This window comes from Carassius carassius, chromosome 4, assembly GCF_963082965.1.
Source record: "Carassius carassius chromosome 4, fCarCar2.1, whole genome shotgun sequence".
Taxonomy (NCBI): domain Eukaryota; kingdom Metazoa; phylum Chordata; class Actinopteri; order Cypriniformes; family Cyprinidae; genus Carassius; species Carassius carassius.
In genome coordinates, this window is record NC_081758.1 from 29,932,517 (window position 1) to 29,948,083 (window position 15,567).

General features: G+C 37.7%; 1 protein-coding gene across 3 annotated transcripts in view; it reads right to left on the reverse strand.

Annotated features, from left to right (window-relative positions):
* Positions 1 to 14,325, reverse strand: part of nsmfb (NMDA receptor synaptonuclear signaling and neuronal migration factor b) — a 27,090-nt gene extending 12,765 nt beyond the window's left edge. The window contains exons 1-4 of one of the 3 annotated variants that reach the window (XM_059548318.1): positions 13,952 to 14,325; positions 3,293 to 3,349; positions 2,355 to 3,038; positions 2,183 to 2,255 (exon numbers count right to left, since the gene is read on the reverse strand). In XM_059548318.1, coding sequence (XP_059404301.1) covers positions 2,183 to 2,255; positions 2,355 to 3,038; positions 3,293 to 3,349; positions 13,952 to 13,985 — 848 coding nt within the window. In that variant the 5' untranslated portion in view covers positions 13,986 to 14,325. Of the gene's footprint in view, positions 1 to 2,182; positions 2,256 to 2,354; positions 3,039 to 3,292; positions 3,355 to 13,951 lie in introns of all 3 variants that reach the window. The other 2 variants (XM_059548317.1, XM_059548319.1) reach the window with 2 other exon arrangements.
* Positions 14,326 to 15,567: the final 1,242 nt, after the last annotated feature.

Genomic DNA, 15,567 nt, shown 5'->3' on the forward strand with positions numbered 1-15,567 from the left:
GTACCAAAAATGGAAAATTATATTATTTTATCTAATTAAAACTGTATTTTACTTTATTTTTATTTGTGTGATTCAGGTGATTTAGACACTACAGCAGCATTTTTGTACATTATCAGCATGCATGAAAATGTTTTATGTTATGGTCTTTACGTGTGTGTTTGTGTGTGTGTGTGCATTAGTTTCTTTAAAGACATTTACAATAAACGAGAAAGGAGTAGTATGCTAGTATGTTTTATTTAAATTCTGTCTTAGTTAGGTTCACCTGTTCACCTGCAATAGCATCAACATACTACTGTTTGATTCCTGACCTTTTATTTTTTTATATAAAAATAAAATAAAATAAATAATAAAAAGGAGTTGATTTTCTTGTGAGCTTTGAGTGCTGTTTATGTGGAATTCAGAGTTGCCTACAAAAGAACATTCTAGATTAGTAAATTAATTTTCCATTTCAGTTAGGATGTCAGCAAGGCATTTCACTAGATTTTGTAAAGAAGCTTTAGTAACTAATTTGTGGTTGAAACCCAGAAAACTTCAAAGGTTGTGCCACCATAGTAGTTCCACAAACAGGCAGTTGAAATGTGATTAACGATACTAACCTGAGTGACTCACAACTGGTATTGGTGTATTTTAAGCAGTGTGAGACAGTTCCTTTATAACTTCAAACACTCTGTCTAATGCTGGTGGAGTGAGAGGCAGGACAGGAGAGGCAGCAGCACAGTGAAGCAGAGGGTGGCGATGGAGAGAAGCGTTGACTTTTAAACAGTGGGCTAATAAGAAAGAAATACTCACGATATTCTTTGGAGCCAAGGAAATAAATGCATAATAAAAAAAGAGGAAAGAGAGAGCAGGTGCTTTAACCATCACAAGAAAACACATGAAAAGCAAGTAAAAAGGTAAAGTACACAGGAAATACAGAGTCTTTTTCAAATATAAACATTGGATCAGGTCTCATGAAAGGATCACCTAATGCTTTATCACTATCTATTACAGGCAATTATCACAAAATGTGGCAGCTCTACAGCCAACCTTGGGAGAAAACACTGACGTTTCACACAAATTGAAAGGATTTTGAAGGGAAAGTGTCAATTAGAGACTAGCAAAAAGGCGAATGAATAAGTCAGAAGAGAAAATGAATTAAGTAGCTGCAGAGATAGCAAAGTATTCACAGACAGAGAGGGATAAAGTGGGAGGGGAAAGGAAAGGAGAACTGACACCAGATGATGAGGTAGGAGGGCATAGTGTGGTTGAGGGGGAGACAACAAACATGAAGGCTGGTGGGAGGTGGACTGCACCTCAGTGGGGGGCTCAGCCAGTGGGCTCTGTGATTAAGACTTCTGCCCGACAGGTGATAATTAAGCATTCAGGCTGATTGGAAGCATCTGAGCACAGAGTATAATGGAGCCTAAATTTACTCGACTGAAAAGTTGAAGGACAAGAGAAAGAAAAAAAGAGGAAAAAGAAAAAGAAAAAAGATGGAAGACAGGAAACAGGACGGAAAAGAAAACAATTTAAAGTAGGAGAACTAATAAGGCAAAGAGAAACATGCGGGGAAACAGGAATGGAAAGAACAGGAAAAATGAAAAGAGGAAGAGAAAGAGAATGAGAAATAGGAAGCGGATAAAAAGAAAGAGGTCGGAGGGGACAAAACAAAAGAAAGGGAGTGTAGAAAGGGAAAAAGAGAACGAAGAAGGCAAGGAGGAAGAGAAAGGGAAAAATAAATGGAAAGCAAAGGAGGAAAATAAAAGAGATAAAATAAAAAGGGGGAAAGAAAGCAGAAAAGGAAGAAAAATAAAGCGAAGAGAATGAGGAAGGGAAACAAAAATGGAAATGGAAAGAGAAAAAAAATATAGAGACCAAGGAAATGAATGAGGAAGTGAGAGAAGGGGGAAAATAGAGAAAAAGGAAAAGAAAAAGAATGAAGGAGGCAATGAGAAAGAGGAAAGGGAAGGATGAAAAAACAAATGAACAGAAATTGAGATAAAAAGAAAGGAAGAAAAGAGAAAGAAACAAAAGCCAGAGCTAGAGGAAGGTGAAGAGGGGGAAAGAAAGAAAGAAAGAAATCCTTATATACATGAGTCAGGATAGTTAAATTACTTGTCTGTTTCATAGACCAAGCCTACTCAGGAGGAAGCAGAAGGATGGAGGGAGATGTTTGATGCAATGAATTCCCATGTTTACTCACGCTTGCATGGTGGTGGTTGCAGTCTGGAAGCTGAACATGTTCTCTTTAGGGAACCAGCTGTTCGTGTGATCCTCTACGAAAAAAAAGAAAGAAAGATGATAGCCTAAGAAAAGTAGCAGGTTCAGTGTAAATCTCACAATACACCATTCGGTGATGGTGATATTCTTCCTACCTCGATCCTCAGAGGACACACGATCCTCACTGTACATCCTCTCCAACCTCTTGTGCTGTTTGTCACCATCATGTGGTGACGTCTCAAGGTCTAGAGAGTGCTGGCTCTGGCAGTGTGGCTGAATGCAGTCCACACAATCCGGCGTGCAATCCTCCCTTGACCTGCTCCTTCTTGAGCCCCAGTCCCGGATGTTATGGGCACTTCCTGAGCTCTGCAAAGGTTGCGTCAGAGGCGGATGGCTGTAGTGATGCTGGTGGGTAGGGTCGTTGTTTCCACGATGGTGGCTTCCTCGATGATGGCTGCCACGTAAATTGGAGGGACCGTTGGTTCTGGGAGGGTCTGTGGTCCTCTTCAGCACCTCTAGCTCCAGGCTCTCCTTGCTTCCCTGGCTCCCAAGCATATCTCGCTCCCTAGTAATGGTGTAGACACGTGCTGGCTTCAAAGAGCTCTCTGCACACCTTTGATGATGCTGGTCCTCAGAAGAAAGGCTGCGTTCTACGGAGAGACGTCGCTTGGAACTGGTAGGAAGGGGTGCAGACTGGCTGCCTGGCTGAACCTCTTCTTGACTGGGCTTGACTAGGAGAGTGTGTTGGGAGTATGGCTGGAGGCTGTTATTGTTGTTCAATCGGCTGATGTCTGGGGACTCTGTGTCTTGCCCAATGAAGGTGTCAGATAGCAAATGATCTGGAGTGAAAGACAGAAAGGGACAGAGATAATCAAATTTTTTAATGTTGTCTCCACAAAGCAACAAGTGCCAATGAAGCTCACCATTAATGATCAATTAAAGGATGACTGGGTGAGTTGACAGAAGTGGAATTAATGTTAAAACGATGATGCTTTCCTACATCAAGTACTAATACACTCAAGCACTGCACAAATTGTAGAACAGGCAAATAAGAGGAGACAAAAGACTTGGCATGAGGTGGAATGGACCTAACCTGATCCGTTGCGGTTCTCAGGGTGTGTGTGAGAAAGGTACTCTCCAAATGCTCGAGCTGCTCTGCAGAGAGACAAACAAGAGACCAAATCAAAGAATGGAGACAAAACTCTGTCTTGATGTACTTCCCATGCTGCTGCTTTCAGTTCTCAGTAGTTATTCCCTATCCAGTTGTTAAGTCTAACGTCATACATCACAGTTTCCGTGTCCAAACACTTTTTCAATCTCAAAATCAAACAACAAATGGTGCTATTATAAATTTATAGTATAATGTAGTACTATCAAAAATTCATGATTCTAACATTTATCTACTGAAATCTCAGCTAGCCAGACAGTGATTCATATATTCTGAATCATTCAAATGCTGGTGCCAGAAAAAAGTAGTGTACACCGTGAGTGTTTAAAAGCTTAACTTAAAGGTGTGGCACAAAAGAACAGTGCTCATAAATGGCTGCTGTGATAGTATTTTTCACTTGAAATGGCATATAAGCTTGGACCTGGAAACAGTATCCGAATCATCTTGTCTTACCAAGCAGATCAATTAGATAGTTTTTCATGATAATACTGCAAGCAGCTTCCATATTTCATATCCATATTGGTGGAACTCTCTGTCCTAAAGTGTTACATAGAGCCATTTACAGACCACTAACTTCATAAAGCAATTTTAGATATTGCTCTTGGCCTCTAATGCGATTGAGTGATTTATGGCTTTGCATTTAAATCGAATGCCGCTTTATAATTTGACTCTCTGATAATATTCTTCACTGGAAGTCTGTGTGACATGTGTAGTCAAGACCAAATACTGTTTTTTCCTCTTCATAAACCATAAGACCACAGGTCTAATTCAGTCTATTTTCCATATTCAAAAACCTCACAAGTTAAAATGAGGAACATTAGCAGATAATGTCACAAGATGTGGCTCTGATTTAAACTGGGCTACCACATCTGTCATGCTTTCAGAAAAATGTGGAAATACTCCGCATTCCATTACTTCTCTGAGGAGTAAAGCACTGAATGAAATCTAGATGCATACTGCCAGCTTCCAGTATGAGGTCACTCAGCTGTTCTTGTACAAGAACGTATGACTTGCTATATAAAGAGGGGGAGAGACAGCTCAGAAGTCAGAAAGCATATCCACTAAGATGAGTTAGTTATACAGAAGGAAAAATTAACCATGTGTTCTTTTTCTTAGCAATAATATATATAGCTTTCAAAGAACTTTCCTACATTGCAATACCTTCCTTTTAATTAAACCAACCGGATGACCTTTCTGCAATGTTTTCTATGTGTGTGAGTGGTTATGCCACTAAAAATGGCTTCCAAAATTCTGAAGTTTATAAAAAAAAAAAGGAAACATGTGCACTCCCGATGACTCTTACAATCAGCATAGATGATTTATACAAATCATTAATGCATTCGAAGAACTGCCAGATTCCATTATCAAATGCATCACTCCAACTCTTAACCATGGGAAAGATTTACCAAGTTTTCCGCTCCTGTGTGGCACAGAGAGAACACAACTAATGCAGCCTAATTACTCGCATATTCTGGGGGAGTAAACCAACAACCATGTACAAATGAAAAATTGCCCCAAACCCGTTTCACTCTCCTCGTCTTTAATTTACTTCCCAGCTAATGATGCCTTCCCACACAAGCTCACTAAATATGTAGATTCTAACATGCATAAATATAGTAAAGCCCACCTCCATCCCTGCATTTGGAGAAATGTGGAAGCTACACAAATGCACCTAGATGAATGCGGTTAACTGACAAGCACCTCCACAAGCCATAATCAGTATGCTACTGGCAAATTGTGCAGTCTCTGCACCTCTTTAGGGATGCTGGGAAATGGGATGGTTCTGTTGTTGGAGTAGCCATGCTTTCCTGAAACGACACTTTGAATAATTAAATATTAGCCAGCATGTGCATCCCTCTCTCTCCTTACTCAAGAAACTCTTGTAACAGATGGGAAGAGTGGTTCAGAGTGGAATCATCCAATCACTTTCTCATCACTCTTCTCACTGTCTACCCTCCACAATACCTGAAGCTGATACAAGCTAAGTGTTTTAAAGTGTGATGGGCAGAGAGGGCAGGGGTGGACTAGAACTAAAAGAGAGCACTGGACCTATGCAGACCCATCGAAACCCAAAGCGGTTGTGTTATGATTTTAATGTCTTGGTCAATTTGAAATGTGCTCTGCAGTGCTCTTAAAATAAAATGTTCGTCGAGGAGATGTGTGTTCAAGCAGATAGCAGGAGAAATGGAATGGGGCGGCTGGCGGCAGAGAAAGAGGTACAACCCAGAAGGCTGCTGGGAAAAAGTTCACTGCTAGAACACAAATCATTTTCAATGAGATTGCCAGGCAGAGCTCAGAGAGGGAGCAATCCCGTAAAACTGCTCTGAATGTGAAATAGATAAGTGGAGTGGGTATCTAAGGGCAGTACATCAGGATTCAAAGCATAAATGTGCTGGCCTAGATTACATTTTTCTCCACATAAATCTTTGTATTTTTTTTATCTCATAAATCACTAAATACACACAAACAACATTAATTTAAAATATGAATATGACTGCTTACTATATGGTTCATCATAAAACAAATTGCACATTTAATGTAATATATTTTACTTGAAAAAATAATGATAATTATATTATTAATAACAAATCAATAATTGAACATAATTACATTGTCATCATTAATAACTGAAATATCTGATTCTGTATATTTCTCAAATAATTACTTTAAAAATGGTTGCAATTACATATAGTATAAGTGCAAATGTGTAATGTAATATAAGTTATCAGACTAATCAGGTACTGTTATACTATGCTAGAACAACCTTACTTAGACATTAAATGGTCATTATAACATAGTTCAAACTACATATATAAAACATGATTTTATAGGGATTGTAATCAGGCACTAAAGAGAGTTCCCATTAAAAGTGTTCTGAGCCAATGCTTCTAATGGAGACCCGATTTCTCACTACACTGACCTACAAGTCAACTGGTCCACCGGAAAAAATCCCAGTACTCTCTATGGTCAGACAAACTGTGAGAACATAAGCCTGTAACGGTTGTGCAGGGCCACATTGGTCAATAGTCAAACTGAATCGCAGTTGAGAGAATGAGCAAACTGTGTGGGTAATACAACACAAAAGAAATGCCCCAGAACAAATAAAATTTCAACATCAAATTTGCAATAAGATGTTTAAAAGGCAATAATGATACTAAAGATGAGCCAGGAAAATATAACATTCCTCATTTTTTTGGTTATTGCAATAATTACTGGAACACATTCAAGCACTGTTCATTTATTTATACGACTTTTACATTGGCAGTGACTTGTTTCCAAGTGTCAGGCCGCCGTGGGCCTCTCAGCTGGAATAACTTGACAGTCCGAGACCCTCAGCACCCCACTGTAGGGCTGCACAAATTATCAAATTTCCAGAGGTGTCAAGTAACGAAGTACAAATACTTCGTTACATTACTTAAGTAGAAATTTGGGGTATCTATACTTTACTTGAGTAATTATTTTTTGGCCGACTTTTTACTTCTACTCCTTACATTTTCACGCAAGTATCTGTACTTTCTACTCCTTACATTTTAAAAATAGCTTCGTTACTGCTATTTCATTTCGACTTGTTTTCATTCCGGCTTGTCATCATTCAAAAAAAAAAAAAAAACTATCCAGACAAATCGCGCCATCCGGATGGAGTGAATTTGATTGTGGTTGGATGAGAAGTATAAACAGATACCATTCCGACACTCTATTGGTTTGTACGCGATCCATCGCACCTGCACAAGACACAAAACACATCACACTCCAGCCAGGACATAGCCAGTTTTGGGTTCGTTTATCAAAAAATATATTTCTTAAAAGTAAGGTTGGATATGGAACCGGTATGCACCTAACTGAATAAGAGGAGGCAGATTTCGGTGCCTTTTAAATGCCTGAGCGATCGATTGAAATGTTTGTCCTGGTTCTCCGAAATGTACACAAGAAGCACGGGCATCGCTAGGCTTTTTTAGCGGGGCTGTAGCATTTAGCTCCATAAACTGTATACAAATTTGTGATCGCCTCAGAGTCATTCCCCTTAAGTTTCATATGAAACCGGCGTCAGACCGGTCTCTTCTCCGTCTTTCAGCGCGCTCTTCAATCCGCAGACCGCGGCGGAGCAGCGCGAGCGGAAACAAACACAGAGGACACAAGGTATGTGTTTATCGAAAGATTGTTAGAATATCCGTATCTTTGCAGTTCTTTGTCATAAATGCAGTTTACAAAAGGTCACGAGGGAGCAGTCGGTTTCTCATATTCTGTAAAGTTTTCGCTGCGTTCACCGCTCATCACTAAACAGCTGTTTCCTCCAGCGAAAATCTAGCCCTTAACACATATGAATGAACACTTAACACTTATTTAAATATAGGCCTACTTAATTTAATCGTACGTACTTCATACATACACCAGCTACTGTGCAAAAGTCTTGGGCACGTTAGTATTTTCACTAAAGAATGGTGTTCGGCCAGTTATTTATATACTTTGCTGTTTCAGTATAAAATATCAGTTTACATTTCCAAACATTCATTTCGCCGTTGTCAGACTGCTTGTGCATTCAAAATCTCACTAGATTATTAATAAAATTTATGGCAAACTGATATTTCCTACTGACACACTACAGCAAAAGATATAAATAACTGGCTTAAAACCCTTTTTTGGGGTGAAAATACTAATGTGCCTTAGACTTTTGCACAGTAGGCCTACCCTACTTTACAAACGACTGTTGCTACTTTATAAAGAATGAGCATACAGTCATTCACAGAATGGATTAAAGACAGTGACAGACAGCACTCTTCTTAACTAAATATCAGAGTGAGTGACAGAGATACAGTCGAAACATTATGTGTGGTTTTTGTATTAAGTAATGACCCAGATTATGAAATACATTTATTAGCCTTAGGCCTTAGATTGAGCACAACTTGGGAAATTAGAGCATCCAAGGTGAAAGCTATGTATTTATTTTAAATATTTGTAATGTTCTTTAATGTTATCCATAGTTTTTTTGTGGGTCTTTTTTTTAAAGTATCGGTTCAGGCACCGTTTAGGCGTCGGTACCGTTTTAAAAGTATCGAAATGGCACTGGATTATTTCTCACTGGCTCATTTACCAAATGGGTGCTTTCTCTTCGTCCTCCACAAATTAAGCTACTGTAGGTAGTTCGGTAGCGAGACGTTTTAATAAATTATCGTTTGCGATTGACGACGCGATTGACAATGTTGTGATAAGTAGGCTATACCAACTCTGTAACTCGTTACCCCCCCCCCCACACACACACACACACACACACACACTGGACATAGCAAATACAGGAAGCTATCAATCAAGAAGGTATCAGGAGAAAATAAGCTAATGCGCATTCAAAAAATCTAAACATTTTGCATAATAAAGTCTCAAGAATTATTAGCAAAGCAGATAAAATAGCTATAAACATTCAGCATTTTGACTCATCCCTTTTCTTAAAAATAGTTTTAAGTCTGAAATGAGAGCTTTATCATTTTATAAACTATTTTTTTGTCAAAATTAGATAATGCTATGTTTTAAATTTAAAACCCAGCCAATCAATGTTAATGCCGTTATTTTATCACTGTTGTTGCAATTATTAAAAACTTAACATATTTACAATCATTAAATATTTTGAATGTTAAAATAGGGGTTTCTAATTTCTAATCGCGATTACAATTATGGATGCCAAAATTATGATCGTCCAAAGCAGCAATAAATCGTTCAAAGTCCATTTCTGTTATTCTGCATGCTTAAGATGCATTTTTTCTTTCTACATGTTATATTAATGGTTTTTCCAATGTTTTAATTTTAGTTTTAGTATAACATTAATAATACATTAATACATCAATAAAACATAATACCATTAACTTTTTTATAATTTAAAGAAGAAACCAATAAGATGTATAGTTGGCAATTGAAGCTTAATACTATTGAAAAGCACTAAAAGTTTTTCACAAGAGTGTTTCCAACTTGTTTATTTTCATATAAAAATACAGCATGCAGTTGCATCAAAAAATGGTATAAACATCATTCATTTGTTATTGTTCTCTCGCATAATTGCCAAAAAAATCCTGTTTGACCCTGTAAAGCTGCTTTAACACAGTCAGAATGTGTCATTGTATAAAGCACTATACAAATAAAGGCAACTTGACTTGACTTGACTATGAGATGCCCAAATCACTTATATCTCTCTCACACACACAGACTAGCCTTCTACTCATGCCAGTTTGTCTGAGGGTGTAGTATCATGTACATCTGGGAGCATCTCTCATGGTTTCAGCCATGTGACAAAAATGGGGGAAGGGAGAAAGCAAGGGAACTCAAGAGAGAAGTGTTTTAACCATATTAACTAAAGCAGATGCTTTAACCAAGACTGCTGGACGAAAGCCCTGTGGCGATCTAGAAGAAGAGGCGGATGACTGGTGACTCAGATGAACAACATGAAGATACGAGCAGAATGTTAAAACAATAACTGCCCCAATGTGGACACAAATACATTCTGGCATATAGATTGAGGGCAGGAGGTTATACGTGCACAAAGGCATTATGGATAAAGGAGAGCAGAGAAAGCACACCCTGGAGCTGTTCTAACACTGATGTTTTCATGCGTCTGTTCACGCACAGAGTCAGGAATGGGTGCTTTTGCCCAGGGTGACACTGACTTCAGCAGGCCACTTTGGTGTGTTACACTAATTTCATAAAAAGCACATAAAATTTGTTCTTGAGTGGCTCAGTACGCATTAACCAGAACATTCATGTGTGACATGGCCCCTTTCTCTCGCCTCCTCGTTCGCTCACTTATGAACTTTGTGTTCTCTTTGCTGATTTGATTTCTTAGTGTACCGTTCAACCCAGCATCTCACACTGCCCTCACCACCATGTAAGAGTTTTTGTCATTGACAGATAGAATTTATGTAAGCTGTAGTGTGAACTAAACTCTGAGTCATATTCATTTTGAAAATGCTCAACATCTGCCATTGGCATTCAGCTTTTAATAACTTCACATTAGAAATGCATTAACACTAGATAAGCTGGTATTTGAATTAGGCACACTAGCAAACAGTAGAGCTTAAAATGCCAATCAACCAAAATATCCCAGCTGATCCATTCCAATTTTTTGAACTCAAACCTCCCCATGCGGTACAGAAAGGCCATTTATTTGAACTAGGCTGCAAAAAGGGCTTGTCCAGAAAGCTTCAGTGGGCAACTTGGCTTGCTCATTAGTAAAATAGGAGAAGAGAGGATTTTATTATTCAGAAGAGGAATATATAGTGCATTATTCCAGATTGTATAACTAACGAGCAAGATGTGGGAGAAGTTTGCCAAACCTAATCATATCAGTCGGACCACCACAGTGTGTGCTGTAGCTTTCACTGTTTGGTGAACCTGTCAATGTCATGCAGACTTTCTAAAGAGGCAGACCAACTATATTAGTCCCAAAAGAATATCTTCAGTCTGGCATTTTAACTCATTTCACAAATGAATATGTCATTTAATAACATATCTAAAAATGAGTCTCAGTAACAAAATAAAAATACATCATAAATATTGTAGTATAATATTGAGGATAATATTTATTGGTTTTCCAACTCGATAACTCCATAAAATATTTACAAAAAGACAGAAAAACACCATGTGTTCCAGTCTCACCATCTCTAACTCTAAGCATCATCACACACATATTAAACATATAAAAGGGGTCATATGACATTTATAAAAAGAACATTATTTGGTGTAATGCAATGCGTTTATGCGGTTTAAGATAAAAAAAATAATAATAATAATTTTCACATAATGTACATTATTGTTGCTCCTCTATGTCCTGCCTTTCTGAAACATGTAGATTTTTACAAAGCTCATTGTTCTGAAAAGTGAGGTGTGCTCTGATTGGCCAGCTATCTAGTGCATTGTGACTGGCTGAATGCCTCTAACGTGTGATGGAAATGTTATGCCCCTTAACATACTATGATTCCGTCTCCCAGCACGACCAGACAAAACCAATAAAACCCATTACAAACGAGGCATTTGTTGCATCCAGTGCGGACATAATTACTGATTATAATGACTTATACTGTCTTTTTACATGTTACATTGCGTATCGCGCTGCGTGAACATACAGTAAAACCATGTCTGAATTTGTGATAAGAGAAAAAACAAACAACAAGCGCTACTTCATACTGCTCAAAACTCACATTTGAATCATCAGTCGCATATTCTTTAAATATGTAAACATATTTACAGACTGTGAGTCAGAAGCGCCAGACTGTCCTTTAAAAGTTGGAATTTCTAGGGATGCACCAGTTGACCGGCCATAAATCGGAACCGGACGGTTTTTGCTTAAAATACGGGATCGGCAATCGGGCCGGTTTTTGGTCTTTTTTCAGCCGATTTTTCCAGAAGTGCGCCTGCGTGCACAGACTACATTGGTCACTAGACTACATCATTCGCTATCACGTAATTTTTGTGGAAGTATTTCGAAATAAGTGCGCAGGAAACGGGCAGCCGTTCTGCGCTGCAGAGCTTCATGTCTGAGGCACAGATAGCAGGAAGCAAACAGCAACTAGCGCACAAATAAGAGCCTTTCCCTGCGCGAGCGTACTGTACCAGTCCGCACCTATCTAATTCTTAAAAGTTCGTAAACAATTTTTAGGGTCATGATTCACATCTATATTTTTTAACTTGAGCAAATAGTTATTTATTTTTCAATAGCTCAAGTAAAAAAATATAGATGTGAATCATTACCCTTTTTTTTAATTGGACGAATGAAACACTTTGCATCTTTGTTTTATTCACACCAACATTATTTGATTTTAACATTTTGGAATAATTTATTTATATAGCATACTTGTTTTATTCTCACTGGTAAAGCTTTTTTTATTTAAAACCAAATTTAAAAACTAAAACAAATACTGAATTCCATTAAGAAACCTATTATTGAATGTGTGTTGATTGTGTTGTTTGGACTGTAGAACTATGCAGTTGTTGCCTTTAATTTCACATGGTTGCAGTTAATCCTTTAATTTAAGGCCAGTTCTATGTAGTTTCATCCCAATTCAAAAACAAAAGCTAAATGCTGATGTCTTTACCATCTATGTTTGTATTGAATGTAGGCTACTTACTGTGCAGTTACTGCCGTTAATTTCAGATTAACATTATTGTTTTCAATAGCCAAAAGCCAGTATGGCCTATTAAATATCAAATAAACATCTTGTTTATGCATACTTTCCTTCTTTCTTGTTTGTTGCTTAAAAAAAAAAATCAGAAATCGGTATTGTATTCGGCCAGTTTGCTTGTAAAAAATCGGTATCAGAATCGGCCATGAAAAATCATGATCGTGCATCCCTAGGAATTTCCCCACTTTATAGAAACAGCCTCCTTCCAGTACGACTGCAGGTGGTCTTAATATTTAATTAGACATTTACATGTCAACTGTGAGACAACTGGGAGGTTTGTATATCTATAACCACTCACTGCGTAGCTCTAAAAAGTGCTGTTCGACTAAGTCTGAAATGGTCAAGCACCACCCAGCTAAACAGATGAATTATAGAGGGAGGATGAATACAGCATGTGATCACTCTGTGACTGTAACATGGAGTGAGTCTCAAGGGACGGTCAGAAGTCTGGTGACAGCAGTGATGTCATGGTGAATTTAGTAGGTTGTTAATGGTCATTTACAGTGTGTGGGTAAATGAACGAGTGACTAACTGATTGATTGACTGACTGGGAAGCTTTTCAAAGGCACACAATGACGTTGGTTAGGTCCAATCACTTCACAAAACTCCAAATGATACATTTAAACAAACATACTAGCCAAGTGTAAAGAACAATAAGTCTCAGCATTGACTCAGTAATGACTTCATGATGACTGTGAAAATCGCCAGCTGTGACAGTAATGTCGTGACTCTGTCATAGAACATCAGTCTAATTAATATTTACATCGTTCGATAAGCAAACCAAAACTAAAACGACAATTAAAATAAAACTGTATTAAATTACATAAACTATAATTAGCCTAATAAAAGCAAATAACAACATACAAACAATAATGATCAAGAAATAATAATTTTTGTTTTGTTTTGTTTTTTGTTTAAAGCCTAATAACCAGGCTGCATAGGCTAAATGTATGAATTCTGAAAATAACCTTATAATAATAATAATAATAACATCCTAAATATCATCATCATCATCACTATCAGTAATATTAATGTTAAAACAACAATCCTACTCATCCTCGTTATAAGTGGCGGCTCATGTGGGTCTAAAAATATATATGGCCTTTTTATAAAATACATTTTATACGTATTATATATATATGTGACTAAAGGATCCTGCAAGCACTTTATATTTTCCTCTTTTAACCCTCTGGAGTCGATTAACGCGGATACATAAAAAAACCCTAAAAAGTAATTTAAGTCAAAATTAATATTTTGATACGAAGTTGCTAGCAATCTATACAAAGTGTTGTCGACAATCGTGTGTTTTACAGTCGTCACCAAGGAAACGTCATGATATGAGGTGTGATGAGATGTCATAGTTTTGTGCAGCATGCCTTCATAAAACGCGTTTCTCACGCGCCTGTAGGCTACTGCAGAGACTCACCGAACTTTTGCGGCAACAGAAGATATGGCATCATTCCTTAAATTCTTCTTCTTGGACACGGCTGTTCCCATGCTGCAGTGAAACCACCAATGTGTAAAAACAGCTCATTCCACTCGTCACTTCTGAAGGAAATAATTGCACAACGCAAACAAATCATCCGCAGAGTGGAGATGCGATCTCCTCCTCTCACTTCAACCTGATTCAGATTGCTGCTAAGGGGTCTATCAGATGTTCCGCTTGTACCTCATGTTTAGGAACGCGGCGTTCATCTGAATTTCACAACGTGAAGTTTAGAATGTTCTTTAGTGTGCGGAGTTTGAGAAGCAAGTGCAGCAAACGTGAAGGGTGCGCTGGCTTCTCGGCTGCTAAGACGGGAGAGTGCTCACGCGCAGCCGCGCTCTCTCTCTCTCTCTCTCTCTCTCTCTCTCTCCTCAGTATCTCATATTGATCCATACAAAATCATAGTTGAGTGGACATTACGGAAACTACTGCCATATAAAGGAGAAGTTGCTCAGCTTGTCCTTTGTCGTCGGCTTAAAAGTGCACAAAAGAAATGAACCAAGTTAATTCCTGTACAGACACATGGCATAGCCTACCTTAAAACAAATAGAGCGGTTTACCGTTTGTTTATGGGCAGGGCAAGGTTATGGAGTCAGTCATGGCATATATTTCGGCAAAGAGTGAAACGCATAATGTCCCCTTAGCGGCAGAACATTAGCAGTTCCCTGACCGAACGAACCCGAGCCGTTACGGTGGAATCAGGATTATTTACTTCAAATGTTTGTTAAACGAGTTTAAATACAGACAATAGCCTATGTAGCCTATGACCTACGCATTAAAAAAAGATTTAAAATAGGCTACTGTAAATTATATAAAGGAAAATAAAGGACGTTATCATGCAAACCAATGGTTATGTGAAGTATTGTTTAGAGCATTTAAGTTCATCTGTAAACGAATCAACATGTTGCTGTGTTCAACATGTGTTTTGTCCTATAATACCCAGCCTAAACCAAGTTGGGATGTTTTTAACCGATTGTTTTTTAGAGTGTAAAGATAGAAAAAAAATCATGACAGACAGTTTCAGTTAAAATGTACACTGAAAAAAAAACTGATTTACTTTGAAACTATTTTTCACTAGAAATTGCTATAAATATCACAATTACAAAGAAACAAACAAGTAACTGAATTAAATGTGATTTTTTTTAAGTAGAAAGAATTCAATTTAATGTGCAGGATCGTGCACACAATGCCCAAAAAGAAGTCAACAAACTAATAGTCTTTGATGATAAATCTAATGGCAAAACTCAGAAGAAACCATGACACAACAACTGAAACATACAAAAAAATACCAGACAAAGAACTGCAGACAGATGATTAACAGAATCAAAACAGGTGAGAACTAATTAGTAACTATAGGAACTAATTGGTTGGGGTGAAAATGGGAACAAAGAAAACTGGGTCAAATTAAACAAGGAACACAACACTAAACCAAAACAGACAATAACTCTGACATGAAATGATCTTTCATAGTGTAAATTACTATGAAAATCTTTATTTACAGCTTAGAAAAATATGTTTACAGACACAAACTGTTGTATAACCACTTTCATTTAGTC